The following is a 22,748-nucleotide window of genomic DNA, read 5'->3' as shown; positions in this document are numbered from 1 at the left end:
TCGACTTTTTGAACACAAAATTGTCTGGAATCATTAGCAGACTCCATGTCACATTTGGAGAACCCCTGATGTGCTTGAATAGTGGAAACCCCCACATGTGACCCTTCCTTTTGGAAACTAGAGCCCTCAATGAATTTATTTAGATGTATGGTGAGCACCTTGATCCCCCTGGTGCTTCACAATTTTTTTTTAATGTTGAGCTATAAAAAATACATTTTTCCTTCAAACATGTTGCTTTTAGCTCAAAGTTTTAATTTTCACAAGGGTATCTGCAGAAAATTCTCCATATAATTTGATGTACAATTTCTGCTGAGTATTCAGATACCCCATATATAGTTGAAAAGGTATTTTGAGAGACAGCGCAGAGCTCAGAAAGTAAAGAGCATTGCATTGGAGTGTAGAGTTAGTTGAAATGGTTTGGGGGTGCCATGGCACATTGGCAGAGCCTCTGATGTGCCAGAAATGAAGACCCCCACATGTAATCCCATTTTACAAACTAGCCTTCTAAATGAACTCATCTGGGGTGCAGTGAGCATATTGACACCACAGGTGTGGCACAGAATTTGATACCATTGGGCTGTGAAGAAAGAGCAATTGCATTTTTTTCACCAAAACGTTGTTTTAGCCTCAAGTTTTAAATTTTTATAAGGGCTAATAAGAAAAATATAGACCATAGAATTTGTTATTATTCTTAAGTGCCTGAATACCCTCCATGTAATTGGAACCACTTTTAAGGCACAGTGCAAAGCTGAAAAAGGAAGGAACACAATATTGTGTTTTAGATTTTGCTGTAATGGTTTGTGAGTGCCATGTTACATTGGCAGAGCCTCTGAGATGCCGGAACAGCAGAAATCCCCCATTTTACAAACTGCACTCCTTAATGAGTTAATCTAGGGGTGCAGTAAGCATATTGACACCACAGTATTGGGCGATGAAGAAAAAATAATTACATATTTACCACTTAGGCTAGTTTCACACTTGCGTTGAACGGTATCCGTTGCATTGCGTTGTGTAACGGATGCAACGGATGTGTTGCATATAGTGGCACAACGGATGCAACGGATGCTGCAAAACAACGCAATTCGTTTTGATTTTTTTTTTTTCCCGGTTTTACCAGCGGCAGACTATAGTGAACGATCAGCTGATCGCTCCCTGCAGCCGGCCGCCGGGTGATCAGCTGATCGCTCCCTGCAGCCGGCCGCCGGGTGATCAGCTGATCGCTCCCTGCAGCCGGCCGCCGGGTGATCAGCTGATCGCTCCCAGTAGCTGGCCATCGGGTGATCAGCTGATCGCTCCCTGCAGCCGGCCGCTGGGTGATCAGCTGATCGCTCCCTGCAGCCGGCCGCCGGGTGATCAGCTGATCGCTCCCTGCAGCCGACCGCCGGGTGATCAGCTGAGCGCTGTCACTTGCCGGCGCCCGGGCATGCCGGCGGGCGGGCGCTCAGCTGAGCGCTGTGACTTGCCGGCGGCCGGGCATGCCGGCGGCCGATCGCTCAGCTGAGCGCTGTCGCTTGCTGACGGCTGGGCGCTCAGCTGAACGTTCGGCCACCACAAGCCAAAATAAAGTTTGATTTAAAAAAAAAAAAAAGAGCATGCGCAGTGAAATCCAGAGGATTCCGCTGCTCAAAACAACGTTACATGCTGCGTTCCTCCCGCTGGGCGGAAGCAACGCAGCGTCGCCCAGCGGAAGCAGCGCAGGTCCTTTTGGTACAATCCGTCAACCATACAAGTCTATGGGAAACAGCGGAATCCATTAACGGATTCCGCTGTTTCCCAAAAGGGCGGATTGTAACGGAAGGAAAATAACGCAAGTGTGAAAGTACCCTTAAATGTTTTTTAGCAGCAGATTTCCCGTACGTTGTGCCCAGCTCATGCTTATAGTTACACAGCCCCCGTTAATTAAACACTTCTCCACTACAAAAATGCCAAACAAGTGGATGGAAACTTTTATTTTAGGCACACTGCGGTGTTTAGAAGAAAGGGGGGGGTTTGTTTTTGGGAGCACAGATATTTCTGGTTTTCTTTTTGGTGGAGCCATAGTGCTTGTCCAGAGCCTTTGTGCTACCAGTAGCTTGGAAGGCCCCTACATTTCCATTCACAGATGATGGACCTCAGTGGGGTCTTTTTTTTTTTTTTTTGTGGGTTGAGTTGAATGCTATTGGTCACAATTTGGGGTACAGAATATTTTAGATCTATTCACATTTATCTTGGGCTCTATGCTGAGTGCTTACATTAGGTTTTCCTCCTATATCTCCACTCCGATATACGTGATTCAGGTGAAACCCTTGATGGATCATTTGTTAATGAGACAGAAGAGTTATTCTGGACTCAGTTTTTCCTCTGTTCAGCCGTGTCCTTCTTTTCAAAGGTGAACAAAACTGGTGTTGATCGCACTTTTGTGCACTCCTAAAAAGATGGACAACCATCAGGTCGGATGAGAGGTCAAAGTGACTCCCTCTGCCTTACTACAGTGAATTTTCCATTGGGAATTTTATCCGAAGCACGTTTTTAAGAGATTTACAAGTAATCTCTGGTACAATCGCCCAGCGTAGCCTGCAGGGTAAATGAGAGCTGAACCTTATTGCGATCTTTGGGAGGCAGAATGAACAAATCAACAGCAGCTAAAGAATTAGCTTTATTTTTTTATGCTATACAGCCTGCGGTATAAAGGATAGGGTGGCTTTACTCCTCCCGTTAGTACGATTACAGTGACACCAGATTTTTTTTTTTTTTTTATAAGTTTGGCTAACATCACGCTAAAAACATTTGTTTTGTTAAAAAAAAAGGGGTTTTGCATCACTGCATGGTAAAGGTTGTAGTTTTTTATTGTTCCATCGACAGTGTCAAGTGAAGGCTTGGGTTTTTTTTCAGGATGAGTTGCAGTTTTTAGCGGTATCATTTTGGGCCACATAATGTTTTTTGATCGCCTTCTATTCCGCTTTCCATGAGGCAGAATCAAGAAGAAACGGCAATTCTGGAAAAAAAAAATATACCATTCACAGAGTTGTAAAAGTGTCTAAAAAGTCTTTAGTCTTTGAGTCAGTACGATAGCAACAATACCACATTTATATATTTTTTTAATGTTTTGCTACTTTTACACCATAACTATTTTATAAAAAAAAAAAAAATGTTTTAGCATTGCTGTGCTCTATTTTGAGAGCTATAGCTTTTTTTAATTTCTCCTCTGATAGGGATGTATGGTGGCTTCTATTTTGCGGGATAAGATGACATTTTCAGCTATAACATTTTTATTTACATGTGATTTTTTGATCCACTTTTTTGATGATATGATGAAAAAGCATTTTTTTTGCTGTGTTTTGTTAGTGTTTTTGTTTTGTTTTGGCTTTTTTTTCTCTTACCGTTTGCACTGAAAGTCTTAACTATTGTTTCAGTTTTATAAATTGGATCATACTGGATGTGGTGATTCCCAATATGTGTACTTTTTTTGTAAAGGTTAACTTTTTGTTATTTTTATACTTAGTCCCTGTCTTTTATTGCACTGATCGCCGGTATAATCAATTGTAATACACCTGTTTTAAGCTGACAGAAGCCTCTGACACCATGCTCCTCGCGTGGTCTCCGCAGCTTGTCATAGCTGGGTAACAAGGAGGTCATCATGATGACCTTGGGTTACCAGGACAGCGATTTTGCCCCAATAATCAATTTGCGGGGGTCCCGATCGCTTGGTAGAGGGAGTGCATTCCCTCTCTCAGCCGCCAAATGCTGCGATTGCTATTGATTGCAGCATTTAAGGGGTTAAACTCAGCGTACCTGCAGAAGAAATTGACATATTGTGGATTTGAAATGCACACAGTCAGTTAATGCTGAGGTGGGCATGAGATTTCTATAAATCATATTCACTTTGCTGTAAATGTTAGACGCTCCTTTTGTGGTGTGGAGCGTCAATAATTCATCGTGGGCACACTGACTTAAAGGTACAATTTTTATTATTGCTCTATCCCCTACAAAGTGCTTGGTGTAGTGTGGACACTCATTTTATGCTGACCGTTTCTTTTCAAGAAATCGGTGTTCATTTCCTGCAGTCTTGGTAAGCCAGATCTTCTGTCACTTTTCAGAACATTATGGTCGCTTGCACTGTATGAAGTGCAGAAAGCCAAACTGGCCACTTCTTATATGTGTCCTATATGTTTGGATTGGCATTCCATATCCTCCAGGACGTCAGTTAAGGCTGCTTTCGCACATCCGTTTTTTACAGTGCGGCGCAATACGGCTCAAAAACCTATGCAATGGATGCGGCGGAAAAACCGGATCCATTGCATAAGTTTTTCCATGCGGCCCGTCTGTTTTTTGACGGATGCGGCTTGATACTGAGCATGCGCAGTGCAAAAAAACGCATCCGGCGTCCATAGGCTTGCATTGTAAATCGCAGCGCATCTCGCCGGATTCGACGCAATGCGTTTTTTTCTCCGTTCCAACGTTCCATCCGGTCGCCGCATGGGCTAAATATGCCGCATCCGGCAAAAAACGGACGCAAGGCAAGGCCATGCGGCACAATACGTCGATAATGCAAGTCTATGCAGGAAAAACGCAACAGGCGGCAAAAAAAACGGTTGCGTTTTTTCTGCAAAGCGCCGTATTGTGCCACTCAGCAAAAACCGTATGTGTGAAAGCAGCCTAAGCCTTATTGGCTCTAGAGGTCTACTGACTTAAGGCTGCAGAGTTGTCACTCAGAGCAGACAGAAGAGGTTGGATGCGATCTATGCTGAGAACCTGGGCAATTGCACATGATGGGGTCTACTTCTTGGGCACTTGTGAATGTGATATTGATGGTGTTAAAACATTGAATTCTTCATTCTACAACCTGTATGACCATTACCACAGCCAGGTTTACTGGACATCAGTGTCAGCAGATTTAAGGGGTCAGAGATGCTGACAGACGTCTATTAAGTAAACAGCAGGAATGTAACATGTGTGGAGTCTAAATACAAGAAAGGTCTTTAGTGAGATGCCACTTTAAAGTTTTGGTGTTTAAAGCATTTGAATCCAGGACATTTTATCTTGTCCACTAAAGGATACTTTTCTCCTCTAGGTGAAAACCCATCGTAATGTAAAAGTGCATTTATCTCTTGTATATTTTTGCCTAGAATTTTTTTTTTAATTTTTCTTTTGATCTTTTTCCTAGACTATCATTTTTTATTTTTCTATCAACAGCCAGCAATTCTGTTTCATCGCATCATTCTTGTGATACGCTATGTCATACTACTAGGGAACCTTTAATCAGTCCTTCTGTTTCCACTTCTGTGCTGAAGTCGCATCAGTCCATTGTATCTGTTAAAAAGGAGCCAGATGTTGGTGCTTCAGTAGAACCACAGCTTGACTCTACCACTGCTACTAATACTAAAGATCCTATGGTTACAGGTAAACATTTACTGACTTCACTTTAAATATAACATTTGTTAAATACTAAAACATTTTAGATATGGTACGCAAATAGATTTTTTTTAACCAACTTCTCTTGTGACCCACATTTGCCAGTTGATGACAACTGCTATTTTTATAGAATGAGTGGTTGTTGTGGTGGCACAAAAGTGGCAGAGGAGAATTATCAAATGGGGGTCCTGCACCTACTGGGGACTTATGGTATGTCCCTTCCATATGTCCTAAACACATACCATCAAAGTCATACTTCAGCCTAAGCCCTGCACAGGTTCAACATTGAGCATAAATTAAAATCTGTAAACTAGAAACGAAAATCATAGAATACTGGAATTTATATTAAAATAGGAACTTATTCCTAGCTCTTTTGCGTCTTATGCAGAATAGCTGAGTTGTTAGTAAATATAGGTAAGATTGTGCAATAAGTTTTATTTTTTTGGGTTGTGGAATATAAGCAGAAAATAGAAGCAGTCTTGAGGTTAGGTAAATTTTGACAACTTAAGGGGTCTTTTTTTTTTCTGGCATCCATTCTTTGTTTTAACCCCTAAATGAACATTGGTCTGCCTTTATACAGTGGTGATTAAGTGGCTTTATTCTGCAACACCACCTTTTTACAACACTGAGGATTAAAGGGAATCTGTGACCAGGTTTTGCCACCAAATCTGATTGCATCATAACTAGTGATGGGCGGACCCACAGATATTCGGGATCGGTGATTAAGCCCGACTATCTCCTAGAACGCCGGTCCCCATATAAGTTTATGAGTTCCCAAATCATGCGCTTTAAAATGGTGGTAGAAAGGGCTAGGGGGATTTGAGCAGGCGCATTATACTTACCAAGTCTCTCACGTAGTGGTAACACTACCTACGGGGCTGCTCATTAACCCTCATACATATTCACTGTTTTCCCCACCCACCGGCAGTCCCAGCATCTGTGATTGGTTGCAGTAAGACTGCACCCCCACCCTGTGTGACAGCGTGTCTGATTTGCATACGCTGTCTGCGTATCTACAGTGGTGCAAAAATAAATAAATTGTCTTAAGATCCCCCCATATTGTGATACCTAGTACAGATAAAGCATACGGCTACAGGCTGCAGCCCCCAGCCATGCGCTTATCTTAGCTGTGTATCAAAATTAGAGCATGCAGCTTTTTTTTTTAATTATTTCAATAATTTAAAAAATCAGCATAGGTCTCCCCAATTTTGATACCCAGCCATGATAAAGCCCAACAGGTGGGGACTGGTATTCTAAGGCTGGGTAGACTCATGGTTATTGCTCCCCCCCCCAGCCTAAAAATAGGAACCTGCAGCCACCCAGAATTGTTCCATCCATTAGATATGACAATCCCAACACATCCCGATTGCCCTGGTGCAGTTGCATTCGGGGTTATATAAGGTGTTAATGACAGCTCACAGCTGCCACTAAGCCATAGATTAGTAATGGGAGGTGTCTATGAGACCCCCCATAACTAATCTGTAAGATAAAAGAAATAAACACTGAAAAAAATCTTTATTTGAAATAAAATATGAAAAAATACCCTCTTTCACCAATTTACTAACCCCAAACATCTAGTTCCGACTAAATCCACACAAGCTCCCACGACGATTCCAGTGCTGCTAAATACATACATAAGTGACCGCACACAGGCGCAGAACAAGTCCACATGCTGTGGCTTCGGGCAGAGACTGACTTTGCAGCTGTGAGTGATTACTCACTCAATTTATCTGCGGTCACATCTGGAGGTTCCCACGGTACACCACCTGTGACCACAAGTAAACCGACCTCAGGTGACCTCATTTGAATCCACTAATTTATTAACCCCCAAGCCACCAGTTTTATCGTAATCCATACGAGGTCCAATGACTATTCCAGCTCTGCTACATATTGAAGTCACAGCGCACAAAACATGTCCGCACTTTGTGCATTCAGGTTGAGACTGACTGAGCCGCAGTGATGACCCCACTCAGTTTATCTGCGGTCACAGATGAAGGTTCCCATGGAACCCCACCTATGACCGCAAGTAAATTGACCTCAGGTGAGTTCACAGACTTGCATCTCCTGGCAAAAAACCGTGTTTTTTTTGGTAAAAAGATGCAGATCTGTTGCTGAAATTTTTACACCAAATTTTCCTCTCGCTGTGTTGTCAGTAATGTAGCAGAGTTGGAATTGTCATGGGACCTCGTGGATTACGTCGGACCTGGGTGTTTTGGGGGTATAATAAAAGGATAAAAGAGGGTGGAACTTTTTTTATTTCAAGTAAAGGATTTTTTCGATGTTTGTGTTTTATTTCTTTTTACTTACAGAATAGTAATGGGGTGGTCTCGTACACCTGTCAGAGCTATCATTAACCCCTTATTACCCTGATTGCCGCCGCACCAGGGCAATTGGGATGAGTCTAGTAAAGTTCCAGGCTTGTCGCATCTAATGCATGCGACAATTCTGGGTGGCTGCAGGCTGCTATTTTTAGGCTGGGGGGCCCCATTAACCATGGGCCTCCCCAGCCTGAGAATACCAGCCCCCAGCTGTAGGCTTTATCAAGGCTGAGTATCAAAATTGGGGGACCACACACTGATTTTAAAATCATTTATTTAAATATTGTAAAATAAAAAGCTTCATGTAGTCCCTCTTATTTTGATACACAGCCAATATAAGCACAAGGCTGGGGGCTGCAGCCTTTAGCCATATGCTTTATCTGTGCTGGGTATCATAATATAGGGGGACCTTACACTAATTTTTTTTTATTTATTTATTTTTACACCAGTATAGGGACATAAACCGTGCCTCTGATTGAAAGCAGTCAGACAGGCTGTCCCACAGGGTAGGAGTGCAAACAATCAGAGATGCAGGGACTCTCAGTGGGCGAGGAAAGCAATGCATATGCATGATGCATAATGAGCGGCCCTGGAAGTATCGTTACCGCCACGCTGGAGACTAGTAGGTATAACACACTTGCTCAAATCCCCTTATCCCTTCTACCACTATTTTAAAGTGCCGAATCCTGGTACCCATATACTTATATGGGGACCAGCGTCGGGCCAGATATCAAGGATCAATTTCAGGCCGGAATCAGGATTTTTTGTTTTAAAACCCGCTCCTGAGTATCTGCAATCACTAGTTACAACTTCTGAATCCAGGACATTTTATATGGCCAAAGGAAGTTACTTTTCTCTTTGCGCCCATTCTGATGTTAAAGTGCATTTACCTGATGTACATTTTCCTTGGTATTTTTTTTTTTTATTTAACCTTTTGCTTGAACATTTTTTTTCTAGCCACAGCCAGCAATTCTTTTTCATCACATCATTCTTCTGATACGTTATGTCCTACTAGTAAGAAACCTTTAATCAGTTCTTCAGTTTCCACTTTGCTGAAGTCGTATCATCAGTCCATTGCATCTATTAAAAAGGAGCCAGATGTTGATGCTTCAGTAGAACCACAGCTTGACTCTACCACTGCTACTAATACTAAAGATCCTATGGTTACAGGTAAAAATTTACTGACTTAACTTTTAAATTTTATAAACTTTTGTGTTTTTTTTAATCATTTTAAATAAGGTATGAAAATACAGTGGTACCTCGCATAACGAGTAACCCTCTTGAGAATTTCGCTTAACAAGCAAAGCTTTCTGTAAATTTGTAACCCGCTTTACGAGAAAGCTTTGCTGTACGAGCGAAATCCTAACCGCACACACTTCCGGTTTCGTCCATCCACCACACTCTGACCCGCACTTGCAGTCCACACAAACACACACATGTACGCACAAACACACATAAACATGCACGCACGCACACACATACAGTATTATGCTCACCTTACCTTCCGTTCCACCGCCGATCTCTTGGTTCTTGTAGTTCCCGGGTACATCGCGACGTCCTCGCGGCGAACTACAAGACCCAGGAGGCATGCGATGGAACGGAAGGTAAGGTGAGCATATAATATAACATAATATGTTTACCTTTCATTTCATCGCCGGCCTCCTGGGTGCTGTAGTGCGCCGCTCCGCTCCAGTCCACGCTGTGTCTCTGCATCCATAGCGACGAGGGAGGAACTTCCTGTCACCGCTAATGAAAGGCAGAGCGCTGGCCAATCAGAGGCAAGCTGCTCTGCCTTTGACGTCAGCGCTCTGGCCGGGAACTTCCTGCCTCGTCGTTATGGTAACGCGTTACACAGCCCGGCCCCGTACCAGAGAACAGCAAGTCCCAGCAGACCGGCGATGGAACCGGAGATAAGGTGAGCATATAATATGTGCGTGTGCGTGCGTGCATGTGTGTTTGTGGGAGTTTGTGTGAGTTTGTGTGTGAGTTTGTGTGTGAGTTTGTGTGTGAGTTTGTGTGTGAGTTTGTGTGTGAGTTTGTGTGTGAGTTTGTGTGTGTGTTTGTGTGTGTGTTTGTGTGTGTGTTTGTGCATGTGTGGAATGATAGAATAGGGGACCAGGATGGGACATTTTAGAAGTTGTGGAACGGATCGTCAGCATTGCAATGATTTCCTATGGGAAATCTTGCTCTGCTGAACGAGTACCTTGATTAACAAGCACAGTCCCAGAACGGATTGTTCTCGTGAAGCAACGTACCACTGTACTTATATTTTTTTTTGTAATTAACTTCTTTTGTGACCCTTGTTTGCCAGCTGATGACAGCTGCTATTTTTATAGAATGAGTGGTTGTTGTGGTGGCGCAAAAGTGGCTGAGGAGAATTAGGAAATGGGGGTCCTGCACCTATTGGGGTCTTATGGTATGCCCTTTCTGTAGGTCATAAATGTAGAAGATAGGAATAACCTTTTAATGGTCTATGTCAGTGATAGCGAACCTATGGAACGCGTGCCACCAGGGGCACGCTGAGCCCATTCTGCTGGCACGCGTGCTGTCGCCCGATCCTGCAGCTGGTGCAGTCACGCCGGCAGATCAAATCTGTGTTGGAGCGGAGGAGACATTTCTCCTCCGCTCTGACACTCCTCCTCCCCCAGGCTGCAGGTGTGTTGCCTAGGAGATGGAGGAGCGTCAGAGAAAGGCGCTGGCGTTGTCTGCTGGCCGCGTGGGAACTGAGGACCCAGCAGCGCGCAGCGGGGGAGCGTGTGCAGAAAGGTAAGTTGTGTGTTGCTTCTTTTTTTTTTTTTTTTTTTACAACTCGTGTGCGGCTGTGCCAAGGTGGGGATGGGGTGGGGGAACGCACATGGCAGCATGGGGTGGGTGAGGGGGAACGCACATGGCAGCATGGGGTGGGGGAACGCACATGGCAGCATGGGGTGGGGGTGGGGGAAAGCACATGGCAGCATGGGGTGGGGGTGGGGGAACGCACATGGCAGCATGGGGTGGGGGAGGGGGAACGCACGTGGCAACATGGGGTGGGGGAGGGGGAACGCACGTGGCAGCATGGGGTGGGTGAGGGGGAACGCACATGGCAGCATGGGGTGGGGGAACGCACATGGCAGCATGGGGTGGGGGTGGGGGAAAGCACATGGCAGCATGGGGTGGGGGTGGGGGAACGCACATGGCAGCATGGGGTGGGGGAGGGGGAACGCATATGGCAACATGGGGTGGGGGAGGGGGAACGCACATGGCAGCATGGGGTGGGGGAACGCACATGGCAGCATGGGGTGGGGGTGGGGGAACGCACATGGCAGCATGGGGTGGTGGAGGGGGAACGCACATGGCAGCATGGGGTGGGGGAACGCGCATGCCAGCATGGGGTGGGGGAACGCGCATGCCAGCATGGGGTGGGGGTGGGGGAAAGCACATGGCAGCATGGGGTGGGGGTGGGGGAACGCACATGGCAGCATGGGGTGGGGGAGGGGGAACGCATATGGCAACATGGGGTGGGGGAGGGGGAACGCACATGGCAGCATGGGGTGGGGGAACGCACATGGCAGCATGGGGTGGGGGTGGGGGAACGCACATGGCAGCATGGGGTGGTGGAGGGGGAACGCACATGGCAGCATGGGGTGGGGGAACGCGCATGCCAGCATGGGGTGGGGGAACGCGCATGCCAGCATGGGGTGGGGGAACGCGCATGCCAGCATGGGGTGGGAGAACGCGCATGCCAGCATGGGGTGGGAGAACACGCATGCCAGCTTGGGGTGGGAGAACACGCATGCCAGCATGGGGGGGATGACACGCATGCCAGCATGGGGGGGATGACATGCATGCCAGGATGGGGGGGAAACATGCTTGCCAGGATGGAGGAAACATGCATGATAGGATGGGGAACAATGCATGCCAGGATGGAGGAAACATGCATGCCAGGATGGGGAAACATGCATGCCAGGATGGGGAAACACACATGCCAGGATGGAGGAAACACGCATGCCAGGATGGAGGAAAGACGCATGCCAGGATGGGTAAAACATGCATGCCAGGATGGGGAAACACACATGCCAGGATGGGGAAAACATGCATGCCAGGATGGGGAAACACGCATGCCAGGATGGAGGAAACATGCATGCCAGGATGGAGGAAACATGCATGCCAGGATGGAGGAAACATGCATGCCAGGATGGAGGAAGCATGCATGCCAGGATGGAGGAAACATGCATGCCAGGATGGAGGAAACACGCATGCCAGGATGGGGAAACACGCATGCCAGGATGGGGAAACACGCATGCCAGGATGGGGAAACACACATGCCAGGATGGAGGAAACACGCATGCCAGGATGGGGAAAACATGCATGCCAGGATGGGGAAACACACATGCCAGGATGGAGGAAACACGCATGCCAGGATGGGGAAAACATGCATGCCAGGATGGGGAAAACATGCATGCCAGGATGGGGAAACACGCATGCCAGGATGGAGGAAACACGCATGCCAGGATGGGGAAAACACGCATGCCAGGATGGAGGAAACATGCATGCCAGGATGGAGGAAACATGCATGCCAGGATGGAGGAAACATGCATGCCAGGATGGAGGAAACATGCATGCCAGGATGGAGGAAACATGCATGCCAGGATGGAGGAAACATGCATGCCAGGATGGAGGAAACATGCATGCCAGGATGGAGGAAACATGCATGCCAGGATGGGGAAACATGCATGCCAGGATGGAGGAAACATGCATGGCAGGATGGGGAAAACATGCATGCCAGGATGGAGGAAACATGCATGCCAGGATGGGGAAAGAATACATGCCAGGATGGAGGAAACATGCATGCCAGGATGGAGGAAACATGCATGCCAGGATGGAGGAAACATGCATGCCAGGATGGAGGAAACATGCATGCCAGGATGGGGAAAACATGCATGCCAGGATGGAGGAAACATGCATGCCAGGAAGGAGGAAACATGCATGCCAGGATGGAGGAAACATGCATGCCAGGATGGAGGAAACATGCATGCCAGGATGGAGGAAACATGCATGCCAGGATGGAGGAAACATGCATGCCAGGATGGAGGAAACATGCATGCCAGGATGGAGGAAACATGCATGCCAGGATGGAGGAAACATGCATGCCAGGATGGAGGAAACATGCATGCCAGGATGGAGGAAACATGCATGCCAGGATGGAGGAAACATGCATGCCAGGATGGAGGAAACATGCATGCCAGGATGGGGAAAGAATACATGCCAGGATGGAGGAAACATGCATGCCAGGATGGAGGAAACATGCATGCCAGGATGGAGGAAACATGCATGCCAGGATGGGGAAAGAATACATGCCAGGATGGAGGAAACATGCATGCCAGGATGGAGGAAACATGCATGCCAGGATGGAGGAAACATGCATGCCAGGATGGAGGAAACATGCATGCCAGGATGAGGAAACATGCATGCCAGGATGGAGGAAACATACATGCCAGGATGGGGAAACATGCATGCCAGGATGGAGGAAACATGCATGCCAGGATGGGGAAACATGCATGCCAGGATGGGGAAACATGCATGCCAGGATGGGGAAAACATGCATGCCAGGATGAGGAAACATGCATGCCAGGATGGAGGAAACATGCATGCCAGGATGGGGAAACATGCATGCCAGGATGAGGAAACATGCATGCCAGGATGGAGGAAACATACATGCAAGGATGGAGGAAACATGCATGCCAGGATGGAGGAAACATGCATGCCAGGATGGGGAAACATGCATGCCAGGATGGGGAAAACATGCATGCCAGGATGGAGGAAACATGCCACGATAGGGTACATTTACCTGGATGGGGGTAAATTAACCAGGATTGGGAACATTTACCAGGAATGGGGTACATGCCGGGATGGGGGAACATTTACAAGGATGGGCAATATGTCAGGATTGGGTACATTTACCAGCATGGGGGAACATGCCAGAATGGGGTACATTTACCAGGATAGGGCCGTGACGGGGACAAATATACCAGAATGTAGGAAATATATATCAGGATGGGGGACATGTTTACCAGGAAGTGGCCGAGGAAGGGGGACATAACTACACAATGAAGGGGAGGGGAGCAACTCATACGTCTTTATGGGATTTCAAGATGTTCAGACTTTGAAATGTAGATGTGGATTACAGGATGAAATCTGACTGCATTCCATGCTAAAAATCTCTGTCTAATATGCTGCAATTTTTTCCAGAAAGATCAATCCAACTGCTGTGTCTGGAAAGGGCAGGGGCTCAGCTTCAATGTGTGGTAAGCATGAGCGTGATGCCCCCTGCTGAACAGAAGACTGCAAAGGTAAGACTACAATCAATTCTTTATATAATAGGATTGGTTGGCACTTCGGAAAAAAAATTGGGTTTAGGGCTACAGTTTGGGCACTCGGCCTGCAAAAGGTTCACCATGACTGGTCTATGTACATATCACAATAGAAATAATTTTGGGGGGTTTTCTGAGCTTTGAGAAAACAGAAAGTAAAATTTGACTGCTGATTTATGGGAGGGCTTTAAGCAGACTTAGTACACATAGGCAGAAGTACGACTTTGATCCTAAGTCCTACCCAGTTTCAAAAGACAACTTGAGATAGATTGATTTTCAAGAATTAACAATAAATTAAAACCCCTAAACTGGCAAGGAAAATCCTAAAAGAATACTGGAATTTATAAGAAAAGGAGCTTATTAGTAGCTGTTTTTGTGTGAACAGGTGAGTTGTTGGTGAGTACAGATAAAATTGTGCAATTAGTGTTTTTTTTTTTCTTTTTTTACTTTTTGTTTTAGGGTTGTTGGGTAAATGTTTGAGAAATCTTCTTTTTCTGATGTCAGTAGAGATGGGGAAACCCACAGGTGTTAGGATTCACTGGGTCATTTTGCCTCAAAAGTCTGGCTGTTATTAGGGCATTATTGTTTGTAGCAGGAAGAACTTCAACCCACTTGGAAAAAACATCTATCACCAATGCATGCTTAAATCCTCCATTTTTCTGGAGGGAAGGGGACAATAAAATCAATTGGAATAGACTGCCAAAGGTGGTCCGCTACTTCTATTCTGCATAGATGGGGTTTTCTCTTACCCTTGGCAATATTTTGTAAACAGGTAAGGCACTGATCATGTATCTCATGGCACAAAGTTCTCAATTGAGGATGCCACATTTTCTTTTGTACAAGCTCTAACAGTACCTAAGGTCCTGGGTGGGCAAAAAATGGATGATTACATTTTATCAAAGGCGTAATCATTGTTGTAGGGAAATAAGGCAACAACTTATCATCAACTCTTTTGTAGTAGAGATATTCCCCTTTGTCCATGGGTAAGGACTTATGATGGGCGAACCCGAACACTTAATTTCTCAGGGAAGTCCATGTCACTGTTCGGGTTTGGCCACCCAGATAAAAAGAAAAAAGAAGGAAGCAAAATGGGGTTTAAAGCACAACAATCATACTTACCAAGTCTCAGCGAGGCAGTCACACTTTTTCCAGGTCCACTCATGAAACTTTATGAATGTGCACTGCTTCACCCGCCCACTCTCTAACAGTGTCTGTGGTTGGTTGCAGTAAGATTGCCGGCATGTGTGAATGGTTGACATCACACTAGCTGTCTAAATCCCGGAGTGGAATGTAAAAATAAATAATTGGAAAAATTGGCAAAGGTTCCCCCCTATTTTCATACTCAGCATGGCGACAGCTGGAGCCCCCAGTTATGAGCATTATTTCGGCTGTCAAAAAATCACAGCTGCCACAAAGCCCTGGATTAGTAATGGGTAGGGTTCTATGAGACCCTCCCATTACTAACCGTGTAAGAAAAATGAAATAAGCATAAAACAGAAAAATCTTTTATATATGTATGTGTGTATATATATATATATATATATATATATATATTTATATATATATGTATGTATATTATACACACACCGTGTGCAGAATTATTATGCAAATGAGTATTTTTATCACATGATAATTTTTACACATGTTGTCCTACTTCAAGCTGTATAGGCTTGAGAGCCAACTACCAATTAAGTAAATCAGGTGATGTGCATCTCTGTAATGAGGAGGGGTGTGGTGTAATGACATCAACACCCTATATAAGGTGTGCTTAATTATTAGTCAACTGCCTTTCCTGTGGCAAAATAGATCAGAAGAGAGAATTAACAGGCTCTGAAAAATCCAAAATTGTGAGATGTCTTGCAGAGGGATGCAGCAGTCTTGAAATTGCCAAACTTTAGAAACATGATCACCGAACAATCAAGCGTTTCATGGCAAATAGCCAACAGGGTCGCAAGAAGCGTGTTGGGCAAAAAAGGCGCAAAATAACTGCCCATGAATTGAGGAAAATCAAGCGTTAAGCTGCCAAGATGCCATTTGCCACCAGTTTGGCCATATTTCAGAGCTGCATTGTTACTGGAGTATCAAAAAGCACAAGGTGTGCCATACTCAGGGACATGGCCAAGGTAAGGAAGGCTGAAAAACGACCTCCTTTGAACAAGAAACATAAGATAAAACGTGAAGACTGGGCCAAGAAATATCTTGAGACTGATTTTTCAAAGGTTTTATGGACTGATGAAATGAGAGTGACTCTTGATGGGCCAGATGGATGGGCCAGAGGCTGGATCAGTAAACAGCAGAGAATGCCACTCCGATTCAGACTCCAGCAAGGTGAAGGTGGGGTTCTGGTATGGGATGGTATCATCAAAGATGAACTTGTGGGACCTTTTCGGATTGAGGATGGAGTGAAGCTGAACTCCCAGACCTACTGCCAGTTTCTGGAAGACAACTTCTTCAAGCAGTGGTACAGGAAGAAGTCGGTATCGTTCAAGAAAAACATGATTTTCATGCAGAACAATGCTCTATCACATGCATCCAATTACTCCACAGCGTGGCTGGCCAGTAAAGGTCTAAACTATGAAAAAATAATGACATGGCCCCCTTGTTCACCTAATCTGAACCCCATAGAGAACCTGTGGTTCCTCATAAAATGTGAGATCTACAGGGAGGAAAAACAGTACACCTCTCGGAACAGTGTCTGGGAGGCTGTGGTGGCTGCTGCACGCAATGTTGATCGTAAACAGGTCAAGCAACTGACTATCTCCATTAATCTTTGTATGGTAGGCTGTTGAGTGTCATCATATAGAAAGTTGGCTATATTGGTTACTAATTTTTTGGGGTTTTGTTTTTGCATGTCAGAAATGTTTATTTCTAAATTTTGTGCAGTTATATTGGTTTACCTGGTGAAAATAAATAAGTGAGATGGGAATATATTTGTTTTTTATTAAGTTGCCTAATAATTCTGCACAGTAATAGTTACCTGCAAAAACAGATATCCTCTTAAAATAGCCAAATCTAAAAAAAAAACACTCCAACTTCCAGAAATGTTAAGCTTTGATATTTGAGTCTTTTGGGTTGATTGAGAACATAGTTGTTGATCAATAATAAAAAAAATTCCTCTGAGTACAACTTGCCTAATAATTCTGAACACTGTGTTTATACATATAATAATAATAATAATTGTAATAATAATTTTATTCATTTATATAGCGCTATTAATTCCACAGCGCTTTACATACATTGGAAATACTGTCCCCATTGGGGCTCACAATCTAGAGTCCCTATCTGTATGTTTTTGGAGTGTGGGAGGAAACCGGAGAACCCGGAGGAAACCCACGCAAACACGGGGAGAACATACAAACTCCTTACAGATGGTGTCTTTGGTGGGATATACACCCTACCGTTCAAAGGTTTGGGGTCACGTAGACAATTTTGTCTTTTCCATAAAAAAATCATACTTTTATTTATCAAATGAGTTGCATAATCAATAGAAAATATAGTCCAGACTTTGACTAGGTTAGAAATTTTCTCCATCAAACTTTACTTTTGTCAAAGATCAAACTTTACTTTTGTCAAAGAATGCTCCCTTTGCAGCAATTACAGCTTTGCAGACCTTTTGGTATTCTAGCTGTTAATTTGATGAGGTAATCTGGATATATTTAACCCCATGCTTCCAGAAACCCCTCCCACAAGTTGGATTGGCTTGATGGGCACTTTTTGCGTACCATAAGGTCCAGCTGCTCCCACAACAGCTCAATAGGGTTGAGATCTGTTGACTGGGCTGACCACTCCATTACAGATAGAATACCAGCTGCCTGCTTCTTCCCTAAATAGTTAATGCATAATTTGGAGGTTTCCAACAAACAAGAATGTGGTTCTGCACTACCTTGCTGAGCTCTTTGCAGTACCAGGGAGAAGTGAGCTTGTTGGTTCCTTCCGTTATGTAGGTCTCCGGTGCACCTGGAAAGAAGGCAGATGAAATTGAGACCTTCACCCAGTTCTCTGCCCGCTCTTTTAATGTACATATGGAATTAAAATAAAGCACTTTTTTGAAACTTACTGGATGTGCCGTTGACTTTCTCCTCCTATGGATGCTTATAATTTGGAGGTGTGCTTTGCATCATTGTCCTGTTGTAGGATGAAATTGCCTCCAATCAAGCGCTGTCCACAGGATATGGCATGGCATTGCAAAATGGAGCGATAGCCTTCCTTATTCATTATCCCTTTTACCCTGTACAAATCTCTCCCTTTACCAGCACCAATGCAACCCCAGACCATCACATTACCTCCACCATGCTTGACAGATGGTGTCAAGCACTCTTCCAGCATCTTGTCAGTAGTTTTGCTTCTCAGTGATGTTCTGTGTGATCCAAACACCTCAAACTTCGATTCATCCGTCCATAACACTTTTTTTCCAATCTTTCTCTGTCCAATGTCTGTGTTCTTTTGTCCATATTAATCTTTTCCTTTTATTAGCCAGTTTCAAATATGGCTTTTTCTTTGCCACTCTGCCCTGAAGGCCAGCATCCTGGAGTCCTTCCTCACTGTAGACATTAACACTGGCGTTTTGCAGGTACTATTTAATGAAACTGACAGTTGAGGACCTGTGAAACGTTGATTGAGACTTTAATGTATTTATCTTGTTGCTCAGTTGTGCAGCGGGGCCTCCTACTTCTTTTTCTACTCTGGTTAAAACCTGTTTGTGCTCTCCTCTGAAGGGAGTAGTACACACCGTTGTAGGAAATATTCAGTTGGCAAATTCTCACATGGAATATCCTTCATTTCTAAGAACAAGAATAGACTGTCGAGCTTCACGTGAAAGTTCTCTTTTTTCTGGCCATTTTGAGAGTTTAATGGAACCAACAAATGTAATGCTCCAGATTCTCAACTAGCTCAAAGGAAGGTCAGTTTTATAGCTTCTCTAATCAGCAAAACTGTTTTCAGCTGTGCTAACATACTTGCACAAGGGTTTTCAAGGGATTTTTAAACATCCATTAGCCTTCTAACACAGTTAGCAAACACAGTGTACCATTAGAACACTGGAGTGGTGGTTGTTTGAAATGTGCCTCTATACACCTAGATATTGCATTAAAAACCAGACGTTTGAAGATAGAATAGTCATTTACCTCATTAACAATGTATAGAGTGTATTTCTGTTTAATGTTAGTTTCATTGAAAAAAAAGTTCTTTCCTTTCAAAAATAAGGAAATATCTAAGTGACCGTAAACTTTTGAACTGTAGTGTGTGTGTGTGTGCGTGTATGTATGTGTGTATGTATGTGTGTGTGTGTGTGTGTGTGTGTGTGTGTATATATATATATATATATATATATATATATATATATATATATATATATATATATATATATATAATATTGAGAGAGATATATAACCCTTTTTCTCCAATTTATCAACTCCCAAAACACCCTTTCATCCCAGGATAATTCCGACACTGATACATCTGAGGTCACAGTGCATGGTTATTTTAGAATACGTGACCAATCACTGTGGTGTTAGGGACATATTGACAGAGCCACATCTGTGAGAGCATTGATGCCAGTGAGTTCACATGAGATCACAGCTGGTGGTTCACATAGTACCCCAGCTGGGACATCAGTTGAACTCCATGAACTCACCTGATGTGAACTCAATGCCGGATTATCGGCTTAGGCTATGTATGCATGTTGAGGTTTTGTTTGCAGAAAATCGCCATCTCCTGTCAGAAAAACGCACCAAACACGCAGTACGGTTTTGATACATTTTTCTTCCAGGAGATACAAATTTGATGCAGAAATCTTCATCTACTGGCAGCAAAACGCACCAAAAATGAGATGCGGGTTTGACTCTGTTTGACGTGTTTTTCTGCCAGGAGATTTTCCAGAAATTTGTTGCACAAAATCCCCATTTTGCTTCCTTTTCCTTTTTACAGTTCAGGTTTGCCCATCACTAGTCATCAATTCTTTGTTTTAACTCCTAAATCTGCCTTTATATAGTGGTCATTGAGTGGCTTTATCCTGCAGCACCCCCTTTTTATGGCACAGAGGATTAAACAAATAGTGCCCCTACCCTCTCGCCATCCTGATGGGCTATAATGCAGTGGCTGTCATCTATATACAATGGCATCTTATTGATTAAAAGAGAGTGTCCACCTTTTTAACCCCATCGGCAGACCGTGCGGTCCCAATAAAGACACCATTGCAACCCTAGGCAGAGTGATGATCTCGGGGGAAGCTTGCCAAGGGTAATATGCCAAGTGTCAGTCTAAACCTGACGTCTCGAACACTGCATTACGAAAGCATTTCAGTTTTGGAAAGATCAATCAGAATACTGTATTCCCATTGTGGGACTATAAAAAAAAAATAAGTTAAAAAGGAAATAATACAATAATAACCCTTTCCACATACAAACACACACACATATACATACATATATATATATATATATATATACACACACACACACACACACATTGCAGAAAACTATTTTGCGTTTGAAAACTTGGCTTTTATGATAACCAACAAAATGAAACAAAAAAAGTACAAATAATTGGTATTGGTAACGTATCCTAAATAACCTGAATTATAAAACTGTTAATTATTTATGTACAATGATGATTGTAAAAAAAAAAATAATGTAATATTTTTATCAAACTGATAAACCTAAAATGGAATAAAAGGGAATAAAAAAAATTGTGATTCATAAAAAAAAAAAAAAAAATTGCATCACTGAAAACTTCTGCTCCTTCCAGTCTTTCAAAAAAAAACAAAAAACAAGCCAACCTATAGCTTTGTCAAACTAAAAATGGAAGTTGTAGCTCTGATTTTTTTTTTTAAATAAATATTGTTTTGAATTTGCATTTGATTCCCGCAGCAAAAAAAATTGCATGACACTTCTTTTCCGCAGGTCGCTGCGGCATTTCACTCCATTGACTGCAATGTAATCGTGAAATCCCGCAGGGAGTAACGCAGGCAGCAAATTCTGTGCGGTTCATTACGTTTTCCTGCGTTATTCCCTCCGGTATTTCGCGGATTCGGGACATAATGTTCATCGCTGCCCTGCGGTTTGCAGGGAAGTGATGTCATTATGACAGGAAGAGGAAGCGGAGCAGAGTAAACACACACACACATCACAGACATAGACATAGAATACACACAGATCACACTCACACACAGACACATAGAATGCACATGCAAATCAAGCGGACATATAGAAAAAAAACCACGTGGGCTCCGCTGTATTTTTACCTTCCAGCCGAGGTAAACACACAGCGGCGGCCCGGTATTCTCAAGCTGGGGAGGGCGAGGGACAGGGTTAATGCCCCCTCCTCCTGCAGCCGAGAATATCAGCCTGCAGCTGCCCCAGGACTGTCGCATCCATTATGCGTCAGTCCAGGAGTGTCCCCGGCTCTTCCAGATGCCGTAATGCAGTGGCAATCCAGGTAATAACGAGTCCGCGATCCGCTGCCGTTTAAGTCCAGGCTTGATCATGGCAGCGTCTATGAGACAGCTACCATGATCATCCCGTAAGTAAAGTGAAAAAACACACACACCGAAAAATCCTTTATTTTAAATAAAACACAAAAAAGCTTTCTCCCTTTATTAACCCCGCGAAACACACAGCTCCGGCGTAATCCACGTCCTGCGATGCTTGCATCCAGCCGCGACTAACGCTGCACTGAATGCAGCCTCGCAACGAGACAGCAGAGGTAACCACAGGGCATTTCCCACGGCCGGTAATGTGAACAACACATTACCGCTCGGGAGAAATACAGTGATCTGTCATCTGTCTGTCTATCTATCTATCTATCTATCTATCTATCTATCTCAGAAGGAACTTTTTTTTTTTTCCTATGTGCTTTATTGCATGGAATGCATTAAAACACATGTACCAACCCGCACGCGGAAAAACCGCGGCAATACTGCGAACAATATCGTGGTAAAACCGCGGCAAACCGCATGCGGTTTTCGGGTGCGGTTTGCCGCGGTTTTTTTACAGCGGGTACGGTAATCTTTCAGACCCTGCGGAATTTTCTTAAGAAAATTCCGTTTTCTAGTGTGCACAGAGCCTTACACCACAAAAAAAATCCTCATGTGGCTGTCCGCCAAAAAATAAAAAAAAATGATAGTGCTTGGAATGTCCAATTTTTATTTTTTTTCAATTTAAATTGTGTGTGTGCGCGTGTGCATGTGTGTGTGTATATGTGTGTGTATGTAAAATTAGCAAAACAAAAACTACAGTTAGGTCCAGAAATATTTGGACAGTGACACAATTTTCGCGAGTTGGGCTCTGCATGCCACCACATTGGATTTGAAATGAAACCTCTAAAACAGAATTCAAGTGCAGATTGTAACGTTTAATTTGAAGGTTTGAACAAAAATATCTGATAGAAATTGTAGGAATTGTACACATTTCTTTACAAACACTCCACATTTTAGGAGGTCAAAAGTAATTGGACAAATAAACCAAACCCAAAAAATTATTTTTATTTTCAATATTTTGTTGCGAATCCTTTGGAGGCAATCACTGCCTTAAGTCTGGAACCCATGGACATCACCAAACGCTGGGTTTCCTCCTTCTTAATGCTTTGCCAGGCCTTTACAGCCGCAGCCTTCAGGTCTTGCTTGTTTGTGGGTCTTTCCGTCTTAAGTCTGGATTTGAGCAAGTGAAATGCATGCTCAATTGGGTTAAGATCT

General features: G+C 43.9%; 1 protein-coding gene across 6 annotated transcripts in view; it reads left to right on the top strand.

Annotated features, from left to right (window-relative positions):
* Window positions 1–22,748, top strand: part of LOC142244310 (uncharacterized) — a 417,067-nt gene that overhangs the window by 341,317 nt on the left and 53,002 nt on the right. For 4 of the 6 annotated variants that reach the window (XM_075316516.1, XM_075316515.1, XM_075316520.1 and 1 more), the window contains 2 exons: window positions 5,173–5,379; window positions 8,667–8,879. The exons of the other annotated variants lie outside the window; for them this stretch is intronic. In XM_075316516.1, coding sequence (XP_075172631.1) covers window positions 5,173–5,379; window positions 8,667–8,879 — 420 coding nt within the window. The remainder of the gene's footprint in view (window positions 1–5,172; window positions 5,380–8,666; window positions 8,880–22,748) is intronic. 6 annotated transcript variants of the gene reach the window in all.

This window comes from Anomaloglossus baeobatrachus, chromosome 6, assembly GCF_048569485.1.
Source record: "Anomaloglossus baeobatrachus isolate aAnoBae1 chromosome 6, aAnoBae1.hap1, whole genome shotgun sequence".
Lineage (NCBI taxonomy): Eukaryota > Metazoa > Chordata > Amphibia > Anura > Aromobatidae > Anomaloglossus > Anomaloglossus baeobatrachus.
Note: the sequence above shows the minus strand (reverse complement) of the source record. Positions and strands in the feature narration are given on the sequence as shown.